Source organism: Bombina bombina, chromosome 6, assembly GCF_027579735.1.
Source record: "Bombina bombina isolate aBomBom1 chromosome 6, aBomBom1.pri, whole genome shotgun sequence".
NCBI lineage: Eukaryota > Metazoa > Chordata > Amphibia > Anura > Bombinatoridae > Bombina > Bombina bombina.
Genome location: NC_069504.1, coordinates 71,759,269 through 71,778,034, shown reverse-complemented (window position 1 = coordinate 71,778,034; position 18,766 = coordinate 71,759,269). Strand labels below are relative to the sequence as shown.

General features: G+C 33.6%; 1 protein-coding gene across 19 annotated transcripts in view; it reads right to left on the bottom strand.

Moving 5' to 3' along the window:
• Nucleotides 1-18,766, bottom strand: part of CELF2 (CUGBP Elav-like family member 2) — a 639,346-nt gene that overhangs the window by 108,405 nt on the left and 512,175 nt on the right. For 12 of the 19 annotated variants that reach the window (XM_053716441.1, XM_053716442.1, XM_053716445.1 and 9 more), the window contains exons 5-6: nucleotides 16,714-16,848; nucleotides 2,046-2,075 (exon numbers count right to left, since the gene is read on the bottom strand). In XM_053716441.1, the coding sequence (XP_053572416.1) occupies nucleotides 2,046-2,075; nucleotides 16,714-16,848 (165 nt within the window). The remainder of the gene's footprint in view (nucleotides 1-2,045; nucleotides 2,076-16,713; nucleotides 16,849-18,766) is intronic. The other 7 variants (XM_053716446.1, XM_053716452.1, XM_053716454.1 and 4 more) reach the window with 1 other exon arrangement.

Sequence of the window (18,766 nt, the reverse complement as noted above, 5' to 3'; positions counted from 1 at the left end):
GCATTATTTGTATAATAAATAGCATATGAGTGAATCAATAAATAGTACATGTGAGGTTGACACTTGAACATAGATTTGCAGCTCATTGAATGTTTTTTTCTATAAAATGTTTCAATAGGTGATATTACCCAGTAATCAACTGCCCCACACATAAAGTTCTACGTAACATTTTTTTAAATTTTTTTTTGCTTAGTTTTGACCTGACTTTTGTTTTTGACTATAAATGGAGGGAACTGTTAAAACATAAGTTTAAATATATTTATAAAATATATGGAACTTGAATATTTACCTTTTTTGCTCTAAGAAGTTGACAATTTAGCTGATACAGTGACAAGTTTATTTTTCTTCGAGCATCTGACTCTAATCAAAATACTAGTAAAGAAGACCAGTCAAGTGTTTTTTTTTTGTTGTTTTTTTTTTTTTTTGGGGGGGGGTTGATTTATTTATTTATTTTTATTTAAAAATAACATGTTGATGCTCTTTCACTGAATTATTATAGGAAATATACCCTATAATAAATATTCTCTCATTTTGTAATTGATTTCTAATTCAGATTTTAGGAAATATCTAAGTTTACCAAAAATTCCCCATACCCTGCTTCTGAAAAATGAGTTTTAGTTCACTGTGGGGCATATCTATCAAGCTCCATATGGACAGACATCGCCGCAATTCAACCCGATCGAATACAATCGGGTTGATTGGCACCTCCCTGCTAGGGGGCGGTGTTGCACCAGCAGTTCACAAGAGCTGCTAGTGCAATGCTAAATGCGGAGAGTGTATTGCTCTCCGCATTCAGCGAGGTCTGTCGGACATTATCCACAATGCCGGATCATGTCCAACAGTCCTTTCATTAATAGGCCCCTATGACTTTAATACAGAGTTGAATAGACATTAAACACAAATTTAATTTTCTATCACACACTTGAAAGAGCAGCAATTATACATTAAAAACTTGTTAAGCATGAACAAATGTTTGTTAATTTTTTTTTTCATTACTATTAAATGTAGAAAAAAATGCATGTCTGTTAACAACTGATACTCAAGGACAAGTTGTTTACTGTTTATTAAACACCTCTCCCCCATAAGTATGAAATAAAAAAGGTGTTATTGTAATTACAGTCATTTTTAAATGAATCGAAGAAAGAAAAAAAAAACTCAACATCCCAAAAAATATTGTATTCCTAATTAAATATTTAGCAAATCATCTGAACATAAGGTATAATAGTCGTATAATAGTCGTAAAAGTTACTTTTTTTTTCAACTATGATTAATATCTGCAATATCACCTTAATCTTCTAAAATAAAGAGTCTTAGAGCAAAAAAGGCAAACTATGATAATAGTATAACTTAAATTTTTTTTTTGAACTTCTCTCAGTGAGAAACGAAACATAAATACTCCAGCTTCACAGCCCCTTTAAACATTTTTTTATCAGAAATATTTGTACATAGTCAATTAATCTTTAGCGGATTATGCATTTGCTCATTTCTTATTTTGATGAAAAACATATATGTACTTCTAGAGATGGGTCCACTTTATTGTCAGTACCTTGAAACTTAATACTTAGGGAGTGTTATGATCAATTTAAACTGTCAAAAATGAATTCAATATTTTTGTTTATACTGTTTTCTTAAATTATTTTATTACATTTAAAGGTTACATTTGACATTGTTATCATTGTTTCTATAAAGAATATTTGAATAGTAGAACTAATGTCAAGGGAAACATTTGTTCTATAATTTATTATTATTATCAGGTATTTGGAGAGCGCCAACAGATTCCGCAGCGCTGATTTGAAAGTAAAAAAAAAATGTTGGCCATTTTGAAACATACGCTGGAAATTTGTGCACAATAAGTGTCAAGTATCAAGGCTTGGAAATAGGCATCGGTATCAAGAAATAGTTTCATTGACCCCTCTCTAGTATTTACATATAAATGGTTTTGGTGTGTAGATTTACTACAAGCAACAGTTTTGCACACAATCTTTTTTTTTTAAAGAAAAGAGAGCAACAGAAACAGAGAAATGTGAATAAAAAAACAACAATACCTCTGCTAGTTTCCATATTGCTGCCGGGCACTAAAATCAAAAAGGGCTCATTTTTATAATCAACCGCAAAAGTATTTTGCTTTAACACAATAATCACACAGCAGCAATGCTGCTGCTTTACAGTCATGAATGAATTGCTAATTAATCAACTTTTCAGGGAGAACACTATATAAAAGACCAATTTCATCCATTAGATAATGTAAGTGACTCCCCTCTTATCAAAATGTATATGATTCAGCATATCAGAGCTGCTATTTTAAGCACCAGTCCCTTTATTAAAAAAAACAAAAAACAAATTGCACCAGAACAAATAATGCATTTTAATTTACATGCAAGGTTGGAGTTTTTTCTGTTTACATCTTTTGTATTTTCTTAGGAACTATATAGATATATACATATATATATATATATATATATATATATATATATATATATATTAAGAAAAACATGTGAACAGAATATATTTTGTTTACAAATGATAACATTGAAATGACATAAAATATGATATTGTGAAACATTGCATAAAGAAAAAAAATATTTATGTAATTAACAAATATTATTTGTGATTATTCATTTACATTGTTTTTATTATTTCAACAAACACTTCTAAGTAAGTGGATGTGATTTCCTCTGAGAACACAGCAAGATGCGTAGCAGAAGGGTTAAATAAACTAAGCACACTTGCCAACTGGGTAGAGAAATATTTTGCTGCCCCTTTGGAAAATTCCCCCATGCTATATTAAACACGTTTTAAGTTCCTAATCAATTGTTAAAAGGCATGGGAATTATAAAATTAAGCTTCCTAATTTAGGGCTAGATTACAAGTGGCACGCAAGGTTTTTTTAGTGATCATTTGTGTGCAGGTTAAAAGTTAAAGTTAAAAGTTAAGCGCAAACGCATGAGCGCAGTCGCAATTTACGCTAGAATCATTACCGCAATCTCAGAGCTGTGGTTAACTGTTTTGTGAAATTAAAAAGTTGCACAGAACACATTAAAAATGCATTACAAAGTACACTTACACTCATAATAACACTGTTTAATAAAAATTATTCTAAAAAAATATTGCACAAAAAAGTTATAAGTGCTCAGGTGTTTGGAAGAAAAAGGCAGGCAAAGGATTTTAACATTGAGATACATACATATACATCTTTAAAGATGTATATGTATGCATATATATATATATATATATATATATATATGTGTGTATATATGTATTTACAGACATATATACACATATAAACATATATATATAAATATATACATATACACATATAAACTCATAATACATATGTACACACACACATATATATTATATTATATATACTATTTTATATATATAATTGCGTAAAAGCATATTTCTGCAATATTCATTTTTAATAAAGTGTTATAGTGAATATTTACTGTAAATATTTCACATTCAAATGTTCTGCACATAGCAGTACATGTTCTATGTATTTTTAAATATATATATATATATATATATATATATATATATATATATACAGTATATATATCTGTATATATCTATACCTATTTATAATCATGTATATAAATATGTTTTTCTCCGCTATGTGCAGAACATTGGAATGTGAAATATTTATACTTTTATGTCAGGTTAGTGCATATGTAAATATAAGTTTGGGTTATCGCCCGAGTCGGATGTTAGCTTTTTGTTTCTACCACTTTTTTCTCTTCATTGACTTCTATGGGGGAAGAGGTTATATTTTGTGTGACAGTCTAATTGCTTTAGAAGTAAACTATTTGTGTGTGTCGGGTTAGCACAAGCGCGATAACTTTTTACTTTCAACTCATAATACTAGCGCAACCTGATGCACATTTAAAGTTTACTTCTAGCGCAATGAGCGGTAAATACTGCTCCTCTTGTAATCCGGCCCTTATTGTTTTATTATATCATATTAATAAAACCTGTGGTGTAAGAGACTTTAGTTTTGGAAGTTCTATACTTTTTAAACTTTGGAGTCTTGATTGGGAACTTAAATTCTGGCATTAATGTAAGTTTTTTTGTCACTGAATTTACTAGTATTTTTTAATAAGGATGCAGTGACAATGGCGCTGTGTGTGTAGTGGCAATAAGGATGTGTGACACTTAGGGTGTTTGCCAATTACCTCAACCCCCTGGTCTCCAGGAAATGTTTTGAGGTCTGCCTAGGTACAATGAGTATTATCCATAGCAATGGTGCTCTGACAAAATGCAGAAGGACATTTGGCAGACGGACATTTGGCAGACGGACATTTGGCAGACGGACATTTGGCCGACAGACAGAAAGCTAAAGAATGTTCCGATTTCGGCCGAGGGCAGATAGGTTCCAGAGTGCTCTGTTCTAATTAGAGCCTCGGGCGCCACAACTGCCTCTGGGAACCTTACCATGGGTCTCAGACCACACGTTTTGTAATTCTCTGTCTGGGAAATTATCTATCTATCAAATCTATTTATCTATCAAATCTATCTATCTATCGTATCTATCAAATGTATCTATTGCATCTATTGATCTATCTATCTAATCTATGTATCTATCTATCAAATCTATCTCGTGGCCGGACTGTTATCTAACAGACACTTGTGTTTCGGCCAAATGTCCGTCGGCCAAATGTCCGTCTGCCAAATGTCCGTCGGCTAAAAGTCCGGCCACGATAGCAATGGTCAAGTGCTGCCTCTATACTAAACGTGTTACTTGTTTTCTATAATGTGTAGGCATAATAGTAAGAGGAGATTTTAACTTAAAGGGATGCATTTGCAGAGCACTGGGTGTCTAGAGCTGTGTTTCAAGGGTTCTCTTCCTGTAAAAATCCCTTTTAAATCTACAGACAATTTCTGAGACTGCAGGTACAACCTGGGGACAGTAATATAAGATGCACATGCACAAGAAGTAGGAAATGTGTCATCTTTACATCCTTTACATATCCAAGTTCCAGCCATTTTGATTTAGAGAAAATATGGGAAATCACAACTGAGCATGACTTGATCTATTTTCTCTGTTTTTTTTACTGAGCATATAAAATCTATGACAGTTGTAAATCTCAACAATTACTGCTTAAGAATTAAAGGGACAGTCTAGTCAAAATTAAACTTTCATGATTCAGATAGGGCATGTAATTTTAAACAACTTTCCAATTTACTTTTAGCATTACATTTGCTTTGTTCCCTTGGTGGTATTTTTTAAAAGCTAAACCTAGCTAGGCTCAAACTGATTTCTAAACCGTTAAAACCCGCCTTTTAGCTCAGAGCATTTTGAAAGTTGTTCACAGTTAGACTGTGCTAGTTCATGTGTGTCATATAGATGACAATGCGCTCCCTCCCGTGGAGTTATTTAGGAGTCTGCACTGATTGGCTAAACTGCATGTCTGTAAAAAAACACAGAGATAAGGGGGCAGTCTGCAGAGGCTTAGATACAAGGTAATCACAGATGTAAAACATATATTAAAGGGACAGTCTACCATTGAATTGTTATTGTTTCAAAAGATAGATAATCCCTTTATTACCCATTCCCCAGTTTTGCATAACCAACACAGTTATATTAATGTACTTTTTACCTCTGTGATTACCTTGTATCTAGGAACCTTCTTCCAGCCCCCTGATCACATGACTGTGACTGTTTACTATCTATTGTCTTAAATTTAGCATTGTGTTGTGCTAGATCTTAAATAACTTTCTGTGCCTGAACACAGTGTTATCTATATAGCCTATGTGTACTTTCTGTCTCTTTGTGTTGAAAAGAGATTTAAAAAGCATGTGATAAGAGGCAGCCCTCAAAGGCTTAGACATTAGCATATGAGCCTACCTAGGTTTAGTTTAAACTAAGAATACCAAGAGAAAAAAAGCAAATTTGATGATAAAAATAAATTGGAAAGTTGATTAAAATTAAAAGTACTATCTGAATAATGAAAGTTTAATTTATACTAGACTGCCCCTTTAATATAGCTGTGTTAGTTATGCAAAACTGGGGAATGGGTAATAAAGGGATTATCTGTCTTTTTAAACAATACAAATTCTGGTGTAGACTGCCCCTTTAAATCTATCTACATGCTGAATTTAAAAAAGATGGTGCATATGTTTTAACACTGTGTTTAGATAATTATTTCCCTACATGTTAGGTGAGACCGCGCTATTTTTAGAAGCCAGTAGGAGGGAGGGTGTAATAGCACGGTCTTGCTATTATAAACAAACAATCCCTTAACCACCACATTAAGGGGTTAAATCCAATTATAGAAAACATGTGTACTTTGGATAGTTTAAGTAACATGTATAAATAAAATTTTAACCAAAATGTTATAATATTGTAAAGTATTACAATAACCCCACCCGTCTACTTCATAATCCCATGAGGCTGCAAAAATTCTGCGGAGACCACAGTGTTACTTTATTATTAGTGCGTAAAAAAAATAATGATATCATAAATAAAAAAAATACTAGATGTGAAAATAAAACTGCTATTGAGATAATGTGTAGTAATAATGTTTGTGTGACTTATCTCAAAGGAAAATGAGTTAAAGGGACAGTTAACTAATTTTTCTCCCTTTTAATTTGTTACCAACGATCCACTTTACCTGCTGAAGTGTATTAAATTGTTTATAAGTAGCTCCTTTACCCTTATATTGTCATTTGAAAAAGTTGATTTAGCTTGTGGTATCCCCACCTATACTGAAAGTTTGTGGTCGCAGATCCAAGCTATAGATAAGATGTTAACACAGCCAGCAGAAGAAATTACACTCAAAGTGGGATATAGCAGAGATAAGGTAATAAAATGTTGATTTTCCATTGTTCTCTCCAAGTACTGGTAATTGGTTTATGAACAGATATAAGATAAAGAAACATGTATATGTAGACAATGTGATAAAGTAATGAGATCTGATAATACCTACAAGATCAACCCATTTTATTAGGTTGTGGCTTCAAAACACAAAATCAGAGCTTTAATATACACAAATAAACCTTAAAAACCTAATGTTCATACATTTTTTACTCTGCAGTTGGTAAAAAGAGCAATTGTAAACACATTAAGGGAAAAACTATTTTACAGTATACTGTCCCTTTAATCTAAAGAACTCAGATGTGTTTTCCCAATATTTATTTTCTGAGTCATTTATTTATAAGTTAAATGACATTCTACACCTAACCCCCCCCCCCCCAGGCCAGCCCCCTTGGTAGTTTTGTATGATATTATTAATGACACCAGTTATATCATACATGGCATCTTTGATGACATTACCAGTTTCACTGGTGACATAATTGGTGTCATTATAGATTTCTAGACATGTTAATGTGAAGTATTTGGATTTATTTAAAGTAGGTTGTAATTTATCTGCCTATGTCACATAGATGATCTTGGTGCATTTCTGTGGGCTTTGCTATTTAATTTGGGCACTAGATTGCAACACCAGAAGTTCAGAGAAATGTTCATGATATAAAAAACTGTGTTTAGCAAAACCATCTATATTTATTGCTGACCTATAATATATACAGAAATATTTCTGCAACCATTGCCCTGAATGTCAGGTGTTGTAGAGATATTTATGTTACGTTTTCATTTATTGCTGACATGGTGTCCTCTAACCCTGTACAACACAGACTAATTACCTGAGGAGTAACAACTGAATGTAATCTTTTCCATTCAGCTGATGAAATGCATGGTAACAGGACCTTATTTAATTTACAGTGTCAATTAAAGTTTTCAGTTCAAGATAGTAGAACTTAAAATGGCTGCACTGTGAGAAAGAGGGACCAATTAAAAATAAAAGTAATGTAACCACTGAAAGCATGATGAATTGCTACAATGTAAGACAGAGCCCATGCAGAGGGAACTAGATCAGATTTATTTGTGACGTAGCAGCTGAATGATCAAACTGAAAGGGAATTACATTTTTCTTTGATACATTTTTTTCCTATTGTGATAGAGATTTCCTTATAGGATATTATAATCAAAATTGACTCTCATAAAGCAAACTGCAGTGTAAATGTTTTGCATACAATGCAATGCTCTTACTGTAGTTTACATTTAAATATTTTGCCCACTAGGGAGGAAGTGTCATAAATATACAGGAGTATGGGCAGGGGCAGGCTACCTAATAATCTTACAATTCAGATTAGAACAACATTTCTTAAAATAATTTATCTCTGGTCTCTGATTGGACACGTCTCTTACAGACCTCTGTGATCTGGTGTTTAAAGGGTCAAAATTAATCTTTCATAATTCAGATACTTTCCAATTTACTTTTATCATAAAATGTACTTTGCTCCCTTTTTATTCTTTGTTAAAAGCTAAACCTAGGTAGGCTCTTTGCTAATTTTGAAACCCTTTAAGGCTGCCTCTTATGTCAGGGCATTTTGACAGTTTTTCATAGCTAGATAGCCACATAGATAACATTGTGCTCACTCCCGTTAAGTTATTTTGGAATCTTCACTGATTGGCTAAAATGCACGTCTGTCAAAAGATCTAAGATAAGGGGGCAGTCTGCAGAGGCTTAGATTTAGAGGTAACAAGTGTATTAATATAAGCGTGTTGATTATGAAAAACTGGGAAATGGGTAATAAAGGGATTATCTATCTTTTTAAACAATAACAATTCTGAAATAGACTGTCCCTTTAAAAGCACTAAATGTCTTTCGTTTTTTTTTTTATGAAAACAGAATTTCAGAACAAATGTACAAATAAGAAAGAAAATATTATTTAAAGGGATAGAAAAGTGAACATTAAACTTGCATGATTCGGACAGAGCATGTAATGTTAAGACACTTAAAGTCACTTCTACTTTCAAATGTGCTTTGTTCTCTTGGTATCCCTTGTTGAAAATGAATCTGCAGATATCCTACACTAGTGGGGTTAGCTGCTGATTGGAGCCTGCACACATTTGTCTCTTGTGATTGGCTAACTAGATATGTTCAGCCAGCTGCCAGTAGTGCAATGATGCTGCTTCAGCAAAGGATAACAAGAGAATAAGCAAATTTGCTAATAGCAGTACATTGGAAAATCCTTTATAATTGTATGTTCTATCCAAATCATTGGGTTTCCTAACCCTTTAAATTGTTATAAATGTTTTCTATGACGTCTTTAGAAATATAATTTATATGCCTCATATATATCATTGTATACCATTATTTGTGTCCTCTGACTGGCACAGACATATAAGGGATTGGCTAATCCCATGTTTTCAAACTAAAAGAGGGAAAGCAGGAAAGAGCATTATGGGCTTTCCCCCCAAATTAAAGGGACGGTGTACTGTAAAATTAGTTTCTCCTCACTGTTTACAATGACTCGTTATAAAAGCTGCAGTGATTAAAACAAATTAAATATTTGTAATTTAGGTTTATTTTTGTACATAAAATACATATGCCTGCTAACTGAAACCACAATTATTAAAATGAGCTGAGCTTGTAAGGAAATCAGACCTCATAATCATATTTAACTGTTTACACAAAGACTTCCTTATATATAAATATATATATATTATACTTTTTTGTTAAATAAACCTCCCCCCCTCCACGGCACACTTTAATTAAGAGCCTAGAAATGTATATCACAGGGGAGTAAGCTGGAGCACCCTTAACACATAAAATATAACTTTTGTTAGATTTTGATTAAAAATGTAGACAGAACAAATTAAAACAGGGTATACACATCATACACATACGGTGACCTGACCTGGTAAGTTTGTCACAGGTTTATCAGTACAGTACAGTAATTTGTATCTCAGGGGTTGAGATTTCTATAACCAACGGGTTTCAAATAATGCGATAACCATGAACTGTAAGTGCGTGTATATACATGAGATGACAAAAATGTCATCTACTACCTAATAGAAGAAAAAACTAAAGTATATTTTAAAAAACCCACAAAAATTGTGTTAGAGAGAGAAAACACACTTGCAATATTATCACTAGCTTCTCTCAAGAGCAAGGAGGGACAAAGTCCCTATTAGCCAATATGGTTCAATTAAGGTGCGAATAAGCTAAAAGGTGGTATACCATATACTGTAGTTGATTCAAATGACAGATATTCAGGGGAAATTAGGGGAATAAGCAAAATAAAGGCAATATTAACTATTACTGTGCAGGTACCTGCGTAGCTTTCTATATAGCTTACCTTATACTTGTACCTCTAAACTATTGTTATCCAGAACCTGCAAAACTAGTTTAGGTGTAACCTTTAAATCCATTATAGTTTTAGCTCAGCCCTACTAAGTCCCCAATACCTGGGTTTCTATATCATTGTCGGTATCTAAGTTATAAGTCACCAGCTAGTCGCTATATGCCAATTAAGGCCAACATATTATTAACATAAAATTATGAGGAGAGAAGCAGTGCGAACGCCTGATGCGCATTTCGCCAACTGCTTTGTCAAAGGCCTGATATAGCTAATTGTACTGATAAACCTGTGACAAACTCACCAGGTCAGGTCACCGTATGTGTATGATGTGTATACCCTGTTTTAATTCGTTTTGTCTACATTTCTAATCAAAATCTAATAAAAGTTATATTTTATGTGTTAAGGGTCCTCCAGCTTACTCCCTGTGATATACATTTCTAGGCTCTTAATTAAAGTGTGCCACTCGATACCTCTTTTCTCTCTCCTCTTTTTTTTGTGAGACAGATATAAATGAGTCAAAAGAATATGTAACCAATGACTGTGTGCATTATAGTTGTGTTAAAGTAATTGTGAAGTTTAATGAATAAATGCCCGCTAGCTAGCTTTCATTAATTAAACTTTAAGGTAAACATAACGTTGATCCTCCACCCGCAGCTCGTGCTTTTATTAGCATAACGATGACAATCCGGCTTCCTCCAATCGTTGTGAGCCTCACGAGCTGGACGCCAAAGGGAGCACAGAGCGATTAGAGGAAGCCGGATTCGTCATCGTTCTGCTAAAGAAATCAGGAGCATGCGGGGGGAGGATCAGCGTTATGTTAACCATAATGCAAAGGTAAGTATTTTTAAAAAAAGCGTCTTGGTAAAGTTTAATGAATGAAAGTGCCCCTGTTTTTAAGAGTATTTTTAGATACCGGGCACTTATTCATTAAACTTTACAATCACTTCTGTCTGTAGGGGAAAACCCACAGTGTTTAGAATTAAATTACTAGAAAAGGGGACAAAATAAATAATATTTATGTTGCAAATATTTTTTTACTACATACAATTATATTTATATTATAATCTCATTGTTTGATGTCCCTTTATTTTAAATTGCTGCAGTGAAAAAGTAATTTGCTATTAGAATGTTGCTTTACTTGTAGTGGACTACATAACCATCATGATGTATAGTATTATTATTATTATTATTATTATTATTAATAATAATAATAATAATAATAATAATAATAATAAATGTTTTGCTAACATTTCAGGTATGTGAATAATTGACAAATATGTTTTACAGAAAAGCAACAAATAATCTAATAATTTAATAATTTTTCAGGCCATATTTCTAATGAAGAATTTAAGAGTGAGGAATTATACAGTAGGTCTATGACAATGCCTTGATGTGGATAATGAGAAATGTATCCACTTTTACTATTATTTATTTGTGTATGATGGTGTCTAACAAGCTCTAGTAAAGCTGCCAAACACTAATTAGTAAATATAGTAGAATATAGGGATAGGCATAAAAATGATATTTGATTTAACTATAAAAAATGATGCTTTGGGTTCTGCAGAATCGAAGCAATAGTCATCTTATTTGGTAATAAGCTCTATGATACCACAGACGTGCTAGAAATGTCAATACATTTTTTTTAATTAGTAACACTCATTAAATATGAACACTTTTCCTCTTTTCACACAGTACTGGATAAATATTATTTTTAAATGATATGATTTAAATTCTGTGGGCTAGATTACAAGTGGAGCAATAATTTATTGTGGGCCCGTAAATGGGGAAATTTGTCTGTTTAGGGACGTGCAATAAATAACCAGCCATTACAAGTGGCTTGTTATTGCTACCGCAAACTCGCGGTAGCAATTAGCGCTCCAAAATTAACCAGAGATCAGATCTCTGGTTAATTTTCTAAATGATCCCAATTGCCCCCAAAATAAAATGTGAGGTTCATGTTCTAGAAAACAATAAAATACATTTATGAGGGCTGTGGTATTCCTATAAATATATATATATATATGCTTATATACATATATTTATGTGTTAATATGTGTATATACTCATATAAACAAACAAATAAATATGTATATATTCATATACATATATTAAACTTTGCTGCCCATCGCTGCGCAAAATACCACCTTTGCTGCGCTAGGTTCTAACGCCGTGTCTCACAGTATGAGGACAAGGCTCCAATTGGAGCCTATGGAAGCGTTCTCTATTGAGCGCAAAGCTTCCATGCACTTCAAATACCAGCACACATTTTTGCACTCCACTTGTAATCAAGCCCTGTATGTTTTCCAATTTCTTTAATACAGTGTGTGTGAAGATATAGATAGATAGATAAATAGATAGACAGACAGATATAAATAGTTATATAGATAGATAGATGAAATATAGATAGATAGATAGATAGATAGACAGACAGACATAGATAGATAAATAGATATTTTAACAATGGATTGTGATACACCTACCACTCACCTAGATTACAAGTTTTGCGCTATAGAGGGTGCCAAACGGATGCAACAAAAATTGCGTTATTTTACCCTCCATAGCGCTGCCATTACAAGTTTTTGAAAAGCCGTCTTGTGCGTGCAATATGGTTGCATTGAGCTCCATACCACACAAAATACAAGCGCTGCTTTGACGTGCTTGTGCACGCTTTCCCTATAGACATCAATAGGGAATGAGTGTTAGAAAAAAAACCTAACACCTGAAGTGCGGAATGAAAAGCTCCGTAACACAACCCCATTGATGTCTATTTTCTATAGGGAAAAAAAGTAACGTTTAAACCTAACACCCTAACATAAACCCCACGTCTAAACACCCCTTATCTGCCGCCCCCGACATCGAAATAAATATATTAACCCCTAATCTGCCGCTCCCCGACATCACCGCCACTAAATAAAGTTATTAACCCCTAAACCTCTGGTCTCCCACATCACTACCACTAAATAAACATATTAACCCCTGAACTGCCAGCCCCCCACATCGCAACAACCAAAATTAAACTATATTAACCCCTGAACCTAACTCTAACCATAACCTTAAACCTAACCCTAACCATAACCCTAAACCCCACTAACTTTAACATAATTAAAATAGAGCTAAATTAAAGTTACAATTATTAACTAAATAATGCCTATTTAAAACTAAATACAAACTTACCTGTGAAATAAAAATTAAACCTAAGCTAGCTACAATATAACTATTAGTTATATTGTATCTAGCTTAGGTTTTTATTTCACAGGTAAGTTTGTATTTATTTTAACTAGGTAGACTAGTTGGTTATTAACTATTTACTAACTACCTAGTTAAAATAAATACAACCTTACCTGTGAAATAAAAGTAAAACCTAAGCTGCCTTATACTAAAGCCTAACATTACAAAAATAAAAAAACGTACCATTACAAAAAATAAACAACACTAAAATTACAAAAAAATAAAAACACTAAAATTACAAAAAATAAAAAAGCTACCATTACAAAAAATAACAAACAAAATTATTCAAAACAATAAAAAATATTTCTATTCTAATACCCTGTTTAAAAAAGAAAACCCACCCCAAAATAAAAAAACCCTAATCTATAATAAACTACCAAGGGCCCTTAGAAGGGCCTTTTGTAGGGCATTGTCCTAAAGAAATCAGCTCTTTTTCTAAAAAAGAAAAGCAAACACCTCCTAACAGTATACTAACCCACAAAATAAAAATAAAGTTAAACCTAATCTGCCTATTGCCCTGAAAAGGGCCTTTTGTAGGGCATTGCCCTAAATAAATCAGCTATTTTGCTACAAAATAAAAACAACCCCCCTTAATATTACAAACCCCCACCCCCCCAAACCAACAAAATAAATAAACCTAAATAAAAAAAACTTAATCTACCCATTGCCCTGAAAAGGGCATTTGTATGGACATTCAGCTCTTTTAACACAAGCCCAACCCCTAATCTAAAAAAAAACACCCAAAAAACCTTAAAAACCCCTCTTTAGGTACTCACAGTTGCTGAAGTCCTGCTTGAATAATCTTCATTCCAGCGGCTCCATCTTCATCCAGGCGGCTACATCTTGATCCATCGAGGGACCGGCATCTTCTTCATCCATGTCGAGGCAGAGCAGTCGATGCGCGGAGGCAGTGGTCCAAGGCAAAGGTCCATCAATCCAACGTGGAGGTCCTCTTCATGCGATCGTCTGCCGCACACTGAGGATTCAAATGCAAGGTACCGCTTTTATACTGGGGGTTCCATTGCATTCCTATTGGCTGAAAATTTGAAATCACCCAATAGTAATTAAAGCTGCTAACATCCTATTAGGTGTTCAAATCAGCCAATAGGATTTAAGCAGCTCTCATTCCTTTAGTTATGAGTTTTGTGTAACATTTTTGTTGCATAAAACTCATAACTACTGGTCTCAGATGGCGGTACGGATCGTGTCGGTATAGGGTGTAACGCAAGCATTTTAGCCTCACCGCAAAACTCGTAATGGCAGCGCTATGGGAATCCCATGAAAAAAAATGTCATTTTTTTCGAGTGCGGGACTGCCGTTGCATTACAAGCTAAAAGGCTTGCAGTACAGCTATACCGGCAAGACTCATAATGGCTGCGTTCCTGTTTTAACGCTGAAATTGCCATTTTTTCAGCGTTGAAACACAAACGCAAAACTTGTAATCTAGGTGACTGTTATTTCTTGTAGGTATCATAGGTTGCTAAACTGAAATGCACTCAGATTAATTCATTAGGAATCCTTCTGTGTTCTGAGCAGCATAACAAAGGGATTCAATGACAGGTTTGCTCTACACAAAAGGAGAAGCAGATGTCACTGGCATGATTTATTATTTCAATAAAATTCATTCTTACTGATAATATTAGAAAACATATCATGAAGAGCGACTGCCACATAGCTATAATGAACCATGTTTCAGGCCAACTACAAAGCATATGGTTCCCCTGAGAATAACGAGCACTGGTCATATTAAAACCTGATTAAAGCAACCTCCTAACTGCTAGAGTGAGTGGTGCAGCCCACTTGGTAATTTAAGGGTTAAACATTTAAAAGAATATTTATAACACAAACACAAAAACATTAAAATAGTTACTGAAAATGTTACAAAATGTAAAACATGCAAAAATAACATTAAAATGTAAAGTAGTTAAGGGACTGGTGCTTGGTTTTTTTTCTCCCAAGAAAGTGTTTACATATCTAGTGTTACCAGCCGGACCTGTTATAGACAGGTTAGTTCAGGTCACATTTGATTAGGTTTCCTGTATTCACTAATACTGTAAAGGCATCTCCTCTATGTCTTATTCAAGTTGATTCTTTAAGTTACTCTTCATGATATATGTAAGATATACTCCCCTGCTAGCAAAACCTCTAAATATAGAAGTTATCCTCTGTTTAACCCAGAGTTAGAAAGGAAACAGAGATGGGAAACCACCACACAACTCTAGAATATATATTAATATATTATCATTATATTTAGCCAGTATCAACCAAGATTACATTAAGCAAAAAGCCTAAGCCTTGACCCTATAACCAGAATAAGTAACCACTAATGACCTGTCATTGCTACCTCAATGACAAATAGATAGATAGATAGATAGATAGATAGAAAGATAGATAGATATATGATAGACATATACTGTAGATGGACAGATAAATAAATACTGTAGATAAATAGATATAGATATATGATTGATAGATAGATAGATAGATAGATATTCTTGGGACCTATTCACTATAATGAACTACAGTTACTATGTTCCATAAAAAAGGGAATTATCTGTATAAACTGTAGAGGAGATACCGTCTCAGGGTCAGTGAATCTAAGGATCTGTCTAACTGACCACACACAAACAAGCTGTTATTAATTAAAAGTAATTAGTAAAGTTGAAAATAGAATTACATACCAGTGTTTCCCAAACCCAGTCCTCAGGACCCTTACTCAGGCCAGATATTCATTATATCTTAATTAGAGCACAGGTGAAACAATCAGCTGATCAGTAACCATGGTTACTAACCTGCTCTCATCCTTCAGATTATTATTTCACCTGTGCTCTAGTTAAGATATAATGAATATCTGGCCTGAGCAATGGTCCTGGGGACTGGGTTTGGGAAACACTGCATTCGACTAAAGATTAAAATTGCATCATAAAGGCCTAATATTTAACTGGGCTGTAGTGTTTCTTTATAAAGCAAAAAGGGAATTAACTTGTCTTGCAAGGATTTCAGCTGGTAACAGTATACATGTCACTGTAGCAAAAATGTTACATTTGAAAATAATCGCTATAAAGTTGCCACTGTAGTGACTGAAGATAAATTGCTTTATTGTAACCATGTTGCATTGTAATAGATAACACACCAAAGCATGTTTTCCATAGAGGGCTCTTTCACCTCTACGAATAAACGTGATTACTTTCTTCTATTTCCCGGAAAAAAAGTTTATATAGGTAACAATATCACGTGTGAAGCAATCTCGTGTAACCTCTGACCCAACACATCTGCTGCCTGTGACATATTGCTCCAATTAGTTCTTAAGGAAAGAATTTGAACATATAGCACACTCACCTCTACTCAATCCATCTGGTCCCCGTAGGATTCGGCACTCTTCTATCTGCCCGTATGGAGAGAACATCACCCTGATATCGTTCTCGTTACACTTCTTTGAAACCATTCCTATGAACAATTTTCTGTCTTCCACGGCTAGAAGATAAAAAATAATGAATGAGCAAAAGCCATTTCATCTTTTTATTCCTGTGATCAATGCTTCATTACCACATCAAAACCTACTCCGATCATGTGAGCTTCACGTTGTGCTTTGCAGGTCCCAAGAAGCCAAATGCTTTAACTTTATTTCACAATTATTATGTTTTTCTTTCTTGTTTTTTTCCCCACTCTCTTTTTTTTTTAAATTACAATATTACTGCATTGTTCAGCATAAACAAAATTTACAATTCACATAAGCATGTAAATTTCAGTCTTTAAATAATATTTATGTTGTTTTTTTTAATAATAGGATAAATAGATTTGAACGGAGACAGTTTTAACGTAAAGTTCAGGAACAATTGTGAAAACCATCATTATTAAAGGGACACTAAACCCAAATTTTTTTCTTTAATGATTCAGATAGAGCATGCAATTGTAAGCAACTTTCTAATTTACTCCTATTGTAAAAATTTTTTTGTTCTCTTGCTAACTTTATTTAAAAAGCAGGATTTTAAAGCTTAGGAGCCAGCCCGTTTTAGGTTCAGCACACTGGAGAGCGCTTGCTTATTGGTGGCTACATTTAGCAAACCAATAAGCAAGCATAACCCAGGTTCACTCCGGCTGTAACTTTACAGCTGAGACTGCTGGGGCTTCCAGCAACTTTCTATGTATAGATTTGTATTGCAGTATGATGAGATTCGTACCATGATATATATATATGTCCTATCGGGTAAAGGGGTTAAATGTTAGGAAAGTTGGACAACATATATAATGAAAAAACACTGCAAAGTATATATTTTTTTAAACAACATATAAGTAAATATTTTATATTACAAATTTATAGTGTTAAATATCCCTTTTAGCTTAAAGGGACAGTCAACACCAGAATTGTTGTTGTTTTAAAAGATATATAATCCCTTAATTACCCATTTCCAGTTTTGCAAAAAAACAACTTTACCTCTGTGATTACCTTCTATCTAAGCCTCCTCAGACTGCCCCCTTATTTCAGTTGTTTTGACAGACTTGCATTTTAGCCAATCAGTGCTCACTCCTCGGTAAATTCACGTGCATGAGCTCAATGTTGTTTATATGAAACACATGAACTACCGCCCTCTAGTAGTGAAAAACTGTCAAATGCAGAGGCGGCCTTCAACATCTAAGAAATTAGCATATGAACTTCCTAGGTTTAGCTTTCAACTAAGAATACCAAGAAAGCAAAAATTGGTAATAAAAGTACATTGGAAAGTTGTTTAAAATTACACTCCCTAACTGAATCATGAAAGTTTATTTTGGACTTGACTTGAATGTCCCTTTAAAGGGATATGAAACCCAAACATTTATTTTTCTGATTCAGACAGAACATACAATTTTACAAAATATTTCCAATTTACTTCTGTTATCAAATTTGCATCGTTCCCATGGTATTCTTTGTTGAACAGATACCTAGTTAGGTGTCTGGAGTACTACACGACAGAAAGTAGTGCTGCCATCTAGTGTGCAAACCTGCTGCCATATAGGGCTCCTGACACGTGCATGCCCCTAAGATTCTTTCAATAAAAGATAGCAAGAGAACGAGGAAAACTTGATAAATAAAGTAAATTAGAAAGTTGTTTAAAATTGCACAATCTATCTGAATCACAAAATAAAAATGTTGTGTTTTATTTCCCTTTAAAAAACCTAAACTGTGCCTGCATGTTCCATGAGTTAGTGGCTAACTATGCTACACATGGTTCTGTATTTTCCTTTCTGTCTATACCAAACAAGAATCATGACTGCTGTTAAGGGACACTCAATCAAAATTAAACTTTCATTATTCAGATAGAGCATGCCATTTTAAACAACTTTCCAATTTACTTCCATTAACAAAATGTGCACAGTCTTTTTATATTTAAACTTTTTGAGTCACCAGCTCCCA